This window comes from Bombina bombina, chromosome 6 (genome assembly GCF_027579735.1).
Source record: "Bombina bombina isolate aBomBom1 chromosome 6, aBomBom1.pri, whole genome shotgun sequence".
Taxonomy (NCBI): domain Eukaryota; kingdom Metazoa; phylum Chordata; class Amphibia; order Anura; family Bombinatoridae; genus Bombina; species Bombina bombina.
This window is the reverse complement of record NC_069504.1, coordinates 906,006,418-906,015,511: the sequence shown is the minus strand read 5'-3', so window position 1 is coordinate 906,015,511 and position 9,094 is coordinate 906,006,418. Positions and strand designations below refer to the sequence as shown.

General features: G+C 38.3%; 1 protein-coding gene across 2 annotated transcripts in view; it reads right to left on the bottom strand.

Moving 5' to 3' along the window:
* Positions 1-2,088: 2,088 nt before the first annotated feature.
* The window catches only part of DENND4A (DENN domain containing 4A), an 858,339-nt gene continuing 851,333 nt past the window's right edge, over positions 2,089-9,094 (bottom strand). For both annotated transcript variants that reach the window (XM_053718534.1, XM_053718535.1), the window contains exon 32: positions 2,089-5,234. In XM_053718534.1, coding sequence (XP_053574509.1) covers positions 5,098-5,234 — 137 coding nt within the window. In that variant the 3' untranslated portion in view covers positions 2,089-5,097. The remainder of the gene's footprint in view (positions 5,235-9,094) is intronic.

The following is a 9,094-nucleotide window of genomic DNA, read 5'->3' as shown; positions in this document are numbered from 1 at the left end:
TTTGGGTATTATGGCCATTTAATCCCTTTAAGACAGCTGTTGTATGCTGCCTGTCTGTTGCACTTCTAGGAGTGCAAAAGCTCAAATCTCTCCGGCATTGGCGAGGCAGTGCTATTTCTGCTTGTTTCAGGCAGAGAGGCATGCAGAAATAGTGCGGTCTCACCATAGTCGTTGAGACCCGTGTTATAGCTCTGAGAGCCCCTTGTGACAGGTGATATGCAGGGTATGACGCTATAGTTAAAGGGATAATAAACCTTAATTTATTTTCTATCACGATTCAGATAGAACATGCAATTTGAAGCAACTTTCTAATTTACTCCTATTATCAATTATTCTTTGTTCTCTTGGTATCTTTATTTTAAAAAGCTAGAATGTAAGTTAATGGGCCAGCTCATTTTTGTTTCAGAACCTAGGTTGCGCTTGCTGATTGGTGGCTAAATGTAGCCACCAATCAATAAGTGCTATCCAGGGTGCTGAATCAAAAATGGGCCAGCTCCTTACCTTAGATTACTGCTTTTTCAAATAAAGATAGCAAGAGAACAAATGCAAATTGATAATAGGAGTAAATAAGAAAGTTGCTTACAATTGCATGTTCTATCTGAATCGTGAAAGAAAATAATTGTGAAATTGAGAACTGAGTGTACAATAACTTTTACAGAACAGTCACAAAAACAAACACACATGTAAATAGACAAAAAATATCAATGGAAACAAACAGCTTGTCAAAAGTAAAAAAATAAAATAAGAAATTATTTGATAAACTGAAGAAAAAGTGTTTTCTGATTGATTGGAATACTGATGTCAAATTCATATATTAATTTAATTATTTATTATTTAATTAATTATTTAATTCATAAAAACTATGACAGTTTAAAAAACAAAAATCAAGTTAAAGGGACATAATACTCATATGCTAAATCACTTGAAACTGATGCAGTATAACTGTAAAAAGCTGACAGGAAAATATCACCTGAGCATCTCTATGTAAAAAAGGAAGATATTTTACCTCACAATCTCCTCAGCTCAGCGGAGTAAGTTCTGTGTAAAAAGTTATACTCAACTGCTCCCAGCTGCAGGTAAAAAAAATAAAAAAAAATGAAGAAATGAACAGCAGCCAATCAGCATCAGCAGTGCTGAGGTCATGAACTTTTACTGTGATCTCATGAGATTTGACTTGACTCTCATGAGATTTCTTGTAAACTTCCTTTACCTGATTGGTGAAATAAGATGAGGGTGCACGATGCTCATCCCTTCAGATGTCCCAGGACAGACACACTAAAATGCTGCTTAGAAATCCTTTACAATGGGAGGTGGCTACTGAGGAACTTTTGAGGTAAAATATCTTTCTTTTTTACATAGAGATGTTCAGGAGATATTTTCTAGTCAGCTTTTTACAGCTATGCTGCATCACTTTCAAGTGTTTAAACATTTGGGTATTATGGCCCTTTAACGCATCTTATGAGCTTGCTTCTCTACATCACGAAGTCCTCTGAGTATATATGCATTAGACCTAATGGTACATTTCACATTGATCACCGTATTATTTTAGAGATTAGTATGGACTGCTAGCTAAAGACAAGATGAGAAACACACCCATATCAGATTCACAATGCAGTTCAATACTTTGTTGGGAATAGACTGTTCTGCAGCAGGATATGGCCAATGGCTACTCACAGTATTTGTGGTTTACAGTCATGAAACACTGCAGAGGTAAAGGGACACAATATTACAGAGAAAAGCAAAAGTCCTTTACGGCAGTTCAGTAAAACCTTAAAGGGATAGTAAACCCACATTTTTTCTTTCATGATTCAGATAGAGCATGCAATTTTAAGCAACTTTCTAATTTACTCTTATTATCATTTTTCTTTGTTCTCTTGCTATCTTTATTTGAAAATGCAGGAATCTAAGCTAAGGAGCCAGCCTATTTTTGGTTCAGCACCATGGATAGTGCTTGCTATTTGGTGGGTACATTTAGCCACCAATCAGCAAGCGCAACCAAGGTGCTGAACCAAAAATGGGCTGGCTTCTAAGCTTTACATTCTTGCTTTTCAAATAAAGATAGCAAGATACAAAGAATAATTAATAATAGGAGTAAATTAGAAAATTGCTTACAATTGCATGCTCTATCTGAATCATCAAATAAAAAAAATTGGGTTTACTATCCCTTTAAGGTTCCATCAAGTAAGACCAGGCAATTATGACAGAGGAATTCTTGTTTTGTGTTGAATAAATACCTCAATCAATATATAATTTTTGTCTATTTAATTTCCTGTTATGCTTCTAGATCTGATATCATAGCGGTAGTTTGCCTCAGACTTTTAAATCAGCAAACTTTGCTGATGTCATTTCCTTTACTGCTTAGATTTCATCAGAGGATATAAACATTAAAGGGACATTATACACTAGATTTTTCTTTGCATAAATATTTTGCAGATGATCCATTTAAATAGCCCATCCGGGTGTGTTTTTGTAAAAATGTATAGTTTTGCTTAATTTTTAAATAACATTGTGCTGATTTTCAGACTCCTAGCCAAGCCCAAAAGTTTTAGATCTATACTGATATATACATACTTCAGACTGCTCCTGTTTGTATAATGGATCTTTTCATAAGCAGGGGAGGTTCTGCTATCAGCCCCTTTCAGTGGTTTTCCCAGGCTTATCTCATTAACAGTGTTAAATTGGGAGCTTCTAAGTAATTTTTTAAAATGTTTTACACTGGATTTTTATATCCGTATCTGTGCATATTATTCTTTATAGTAGTGTCTATTACATGCAGTTAAATGACAATTGGTGTATACTTCCCCTTTAATTTTAGTGTCACATTTTAGTTTACTCTGTCCCATATGTAGGGATATTTCAAATAATCAGAATATCCCTCTTATAATCAAAGAAATATCATCAAAATTACATTTTCTCACACAATATTTGGAGCTTATAGAATTAATTATAAACTCTGGGCCAATTCTTTAAAGCTCTCTGGTCTGCCGAGATTCAATAAGTTACTTTGTCAGTATTACAAGGCCCCCGGGATTATTTTAAAGGCAATTTTTACCTTTTGGAATTGTGTATCTCATTAAGTGGAGTTCACTAATATATCTTATGTTAAGGAGAGACACTTAAAGGGACAGTCAACACCAAAATTGTTATTGTTTGAAAAGATAGATAACGCCTTTACTACCCATTCCACAGCTTTGTACAACCAACATTGATATATTAATATACTTTATAACCTTTAAACCTCTAAATTTCTGCCTGTTTCTAAGGCACTACAGACAGCCTCTTATCACATGCTTTTTAGTAGCTTTTCACAACAAGACACTGCTAATCCATGTGAGCCATATAGATAAAATGTTATTATTATTATCAGGTGTTTATAAAGTGCCAGCAGATTACGCAGCGCTCTACAAGTAATAATAAAACATTACAGGTGTAGGTACAATAATTGAGTTATACAAAAGGAGAGAAATGCCCTGCCCTTGAGCACAATCAGCAGTAGTTCACTTTAAATACAAAGTATCCTACAGGAGTAGTTAACTTTAAATACAAAGTGGCCAACATTGTGCTCTCTCCCGTGGGTTGTGGATGACACTGCACTAATTGGCTAAAATCAATAGATAATAAATAAATAGCCAAGTGATCAGGAGGCTGTCAAAAGAGGCTTAGATACAAGGTAATCACAGAGGTAAAAAGTATATTAATATAACTGTGTTGGCTGTGCATAAGTGGGGAAAGGGATTATCTATTTTTTTAAACAATAACAATTTTGGAGTAGACTGTCCCTTTAATTTACAATATAATGCTCAGTAAAATAACCTAATGTGATCACTTTATGTCTGTGAGTTTTTGCACTGAATTAAAACCTCACAGCAAATCCTAGTTAACTGAAAGAAAAGCAAAAAGAAATTGAAAAGAGAGGGATAAAAAAAGCAAATAATGAAACTTGTTTTTACACAACTCACAAACGTATAACATACCAATAAATATGTGACCATTTCAGTCATCAAGAAACTGATGTTCTTATAGGTCCTGGTACAGACAGAAGCGGTATGTACTTTCACAATTAGATCCTTTTCAATCTCTTCTGTGCTATACTTTATAAAGCACAATTTTGTTCCATGGTGGCAACAACAGAAATTATTTATTAAAGACTACAAGACCTTTGCTGTTATCTTAATGTTAATAGAAACGGCAGAGCACAAGCAACAAAGATAGAGAAGGAAAAAGCCACACAGGGATGATGAGATCTGTGGTTATGGGAGTTAGCTCCAGATATTTCTCTATCACAGCTACTCGCAAGTGGTAACCAGTGGGTTAAAATTAGTCCCATCTACCGTCATGTGACATTTTTAGGGACAAGGCTAGAACATTTATTGCTAATTATGAATATAGCAAAATCATTAAAACATAAATTAGCTAGCTAGGAGAATACAGTTAAGATTATCAAGGTTGACTGCAGATTGATTGCATTCATTTAAAAGTTGCTTATTACAGCACAATAAATAGCTCTTGCTGGAACTTCACTTTCCCCCCCTCCAAACAATTGAGCTGCCATGATTAATAATAAATTAAGATCCGATTAAATAAAAACAAACAAACAAATAGAACAGTGCCCCCTCAGTAAGGCACAGTAACACATTACCAATTAAACCGGTCATTGTTCACTATTCTTCATCAATAAAATATAAAATGATATTGACTTATCTATGCATCTTTAAAACCTTATTTTACACCAATATATTTTATAACATTTAATATAAATATATTTGTAAACTAAAACACTCGGAATGATGTCGAAGTCGTTTCTTCAACTTTGTTCCTTAAAAAAGGAAAACAGAATAATTTCCAGACTGTGGAAACACATTAAGACCTCTCTCTTTTCTAGCCACGTACAGACTCTGTCTTGTGTGCTTCTTCATTAAGACAGAAAAACCTTTCCAACTGTTTGTTCCTTGTTCTGAACTCTCCCCAGAACACACAAACACAAGGTGAGACTTGGAATCTATTCAAATCTGTAAACTCATTCCCATTATACTTTAACACTTAAATAGCAACCGACCACTATTGCTGTGGCATACTAGAGACATGGACGTAATGAGTTCAGAGGAATGGTTGCCCAAATGTTTTCCTGCACTCAATCACACCGGTGCTCGGGGGCTGATCGCAGATCTGTGTGAACTTTAGTAATTCAGGGCTTAGGCGTTCATAAGCTTCCTTGTACTCCTTGTCAAACACATCTGCATGAGAGAAAGGGAAGAGAATGTCAATAAAGTCCATTCTATAGCCAAAGGGAAAAAAATAAGTAATGCAACAGTATACAATAAATACAGAAGAAGCTTTGCAAGAGCTTAGGGAGTATCATTATCTTAAAGGGACACTGAACCTAATTTTTTTCTTTCATGATTCAGATAGAGCATGAAATTTTAAGCAACTTTCTAATTTACTCCTATTTTCTTCATTCTCTTGCTATCTTTATTTTAAAAGCAGAAATGTAAATCTTAGCAGTCAGCCCATTTTAGGTTCAGCACCATGGATAGCGCTTGGTAATTGGATGCTTAAATTTACTCACCAATAAGCAAGCATAACCCAGGTTCTCAACCTAAAATGGGCCAGCTACTATGCATCACATTCCTGCTTTTTAAATAAAGATAGCAAGAGAACAAATCAAAATTGATAATAGGAGTAAATTAGAAAGTTGTTTAAAATTACATGCTCTATCTGAATCATGAAAGAAAACAAATTAAGGTTTATTATCCCTTTAACTATATTTAATTTAATGGACAACTTCTTCCTAACAATGAATGATAGTGCATGACAATAAGCAATTAATTTGTGAGTTAGTTGTTTGCTTGTATAAGAAGAACATCTTTATCAATATCACTCATCTTATGTTGAACTAAATACAGAAAAACAGAATTTATGTTTACCTGATAAATTACTTTCTCCAACGGTGTGTCCGGTCCACGGCGTCATCCTTACTTGTGGGATATTCTCCTCCCCAACAGGAAATGGCAAAGAGCCCAGCAAAGCTGGTCACATGATCCCTCCTAGGCTCCGCCTACCCCAGTCATTCGACCGACGTTAAGGAGGAATATTTGCATAGGAGAAACCATATGGTACCGTGGTGACTGTAGTTAAAGAAAATAAATTATCAGACCTGATTAAAAAAACCAGGGCGGGCCGTGGACCGGACACACCGTTGGAGAAAGTAATTTATCAGGTAAACATAAATTCTGTTTTCTCCAACATAGGTGTGTCCGGTCCACGGCGTCATCCTTACTTGTGGGAACCAATACCAAAGCTTTAGGACACGGATGAAGGGAGGGAGCAAATCAGGTCACCTAAATGGAAGGCACCACGGCTTGCAAAACCTTTCTCCCAAAAATAGCCTCAGAAGAAGCAAAAGTATCAAACTTGTAAAATTTGGTAAAAGTGTGCAGTGAAGACCAAGTCGCTGCCCTACATATCTGATCAACAGAAGCCTCGTTCTTGAAGGCCCATGTGGAAGCCACAGCCCTAGTGGAATGAGCTGTGATTCTTTCGGGAGGCTGCCGTCCGGCAGTCTCGTAAGCCAATCTGATGATGCTTTTAATCCAAAAAGAGAGAGAGGTAGAAGTTGCTTTTTGACCTCTCCTTTTACCAGAATAAACAACAAACAAGGAAGATGTTTGTCTAAAATCCTTTGTAGCATCTAAATAGAATTTTAGAGCGCGAACAACATCCAAATTGTGCAACAAACGTTCCTTCTTTGAAACTGGTTTCGGACACAGAGAAGGTACGATAATCTCCTGGTTAATGTTTTTGTTAGAAACAACTTTTGGAAGAAAACCAGGTTTAGTACGTAAAACCACCTTATCTGCATGAAACACCAGATAAGGAGGAGAACACTGCAGAGCAGATAATTCTGAAACTCTTCTAGCAGAAGAAATTGCAACTAAAAACAAAACTTTCCAAGATAATAACAATATCAACGGAATGCAAGGGTTCAAACGGAACCCCCTGAAGAACTGAAAGAACTAAATTGAGACTCCAAGGAGGAGTCAAAGGTTTGTAAACAGGCTTAATTCTAACCAGAGCCTGAACAAAGGCTTGAACATCTGGCACAGTAGCCAGTCTTTTGTGAAGTAACACCGACAAGGCAGAAATCTGTCCCTTCAGGGAACTTGCAGATAATCCTTTTTCCAATCCTTCTTGAAGGAAGGATAGAATCCTAGGAATCTTAACCTTGTCCCAAGAGAATCCTTTAGATTCACACCAACAGATATATTTTTTCCAAACTTTGTGGTAAATCTTTCTAGTTACAGGCTTTCTGGCCTGAACAAGAGTATCAATAACAGAATCTGAGAACCCTCGCTTCGATAAAATCAAGCGTTCAATCTCCAAGCAGTCAGCTGGAGTGAAACCAGATTCGGATGTTCGAACGGACCCTGAACAAGAAGGTCTCGTCTCAAAGGTAGCTTCCAAGGTGGAGCCGATGACATATTCACCAGATCTGCATACCAAGTCCTGCGTGGCCACGCAGGAGCTATCAAGATCACCGACGCCCTCTCCTGATTGATCCTGGCTACCAGCCTGGGGATGAGAGGAAACGGCGGGAACACATAAGCTAGTTTGAAGGTCCAAGGTGCTACTAGTGCATCCACTAGAGCCGCCTTGGGATCCCTGGATCTGGACCCGTAGCAAGGAACTTTGAAGTTCTGACGAGAGGCCATCAGATCCATGTCTGGAATGCCCCACAGCTGAGTGACTTGGGCAAAGATTTCCGGATGGAGTTCCCACTCCCCCGGATGCAATGTCTGACGACTCAGAAAATCCGCTTCCCAATTTTCCACTCCTGGGATGTGGATAGCAGACAGGTGGCAGGAGTGAGACTCCGCCCATAGAATGATTTTGGTCACTTCTTCCATCGCTAGGGAACTCCTTGTTCCCCCCTGATGGTTGATGTACGCAACAGTTGTCATGTTGTCTGATTGAAACCGTATGAACTTGGCCCTCGCTAGCTGAGGCCAAGCCTTGAGAGCATTGAATATCGCTCTCAGTTCCAGAATATTTATCGGTAGAAGAGATTCTTCCCGAGACCAAAGACCCTGAGCTTTCAGGGATCCCCAGACCGCGCCCCAGCCCATCAGACTGGCGTCGGTCGTGACAATGACCCACTCTGGTCTGCGGAATGTCATCCCTTGTGACAGGTTGTCCAGGGACAGCCACCAACGGAGTGAGTCTCTGGCCCTCTGATTTACTTGTATCTTCGGAGACAAGTCTGTATAGTCCCCATTCCACTGACTGAGCATGCACAGTTGTAATGGTCTTAGATGAATGCGCGCAAAAGGAACTATGTCCATTGCCGCTACCATCAACCCGATCACTTCCATGCACTGAGCTATGGAAGGAAGAGGAACGGAATGAAGTATCCGACAAGAGTCTAGAAGCTTTGTTTTTCTGGCCTCTGTCAGAAAAATCCTCATTTCTAAGGAGTCTATTATTGTTCCCAAGAAGGGAACCCTTGTTGACGGGGATAGAGAACTCTTTTCCACGTTCACTTTCCACCCGTGAGATCTGAGAAAGGCCAGGACAATGTCCGTGTGAGCCTTTGCTTGAGGAAGGGACGACGCTTGAATCAGAATGTCGTCCAAGTAAGGTACTACAGCAATGCCCCTTGGTCTTAGCACAGCTAGAAGGGACCCTAGTACCTTTGTGAAAATCCTTGGAGCAGTGGCTAATCCGAAAGGAAGCGCCACGAACTGGTAATGTTTGTCCAGGAATGCGAACCTTAGGAACCGATGATGTTCCTTGTGGATAGGAATATGTAGATACGCATCCTTTAAATCCACCGTGGTCATGAATTGACCTTCCTGGATGGAAGGAAGAATAGTTCGAATGGTTTCCATCTTGAACGATGGAACCTTGAGAAACTTGTTTAAGATCTTGAGATCTAAGATTGGTCTGAACGTTCCCTCTTTTTTGGGAACTATGAACAGATTGGAGTAGAACCCCATCCCTTGTTCTCTTAATGGAACAGGATGAATCACTCCCATTTTTAACAGGTCTTCTACACAATGTAAGAATGCCTGTCTTTTTATGTGGTCTGAAGACAACT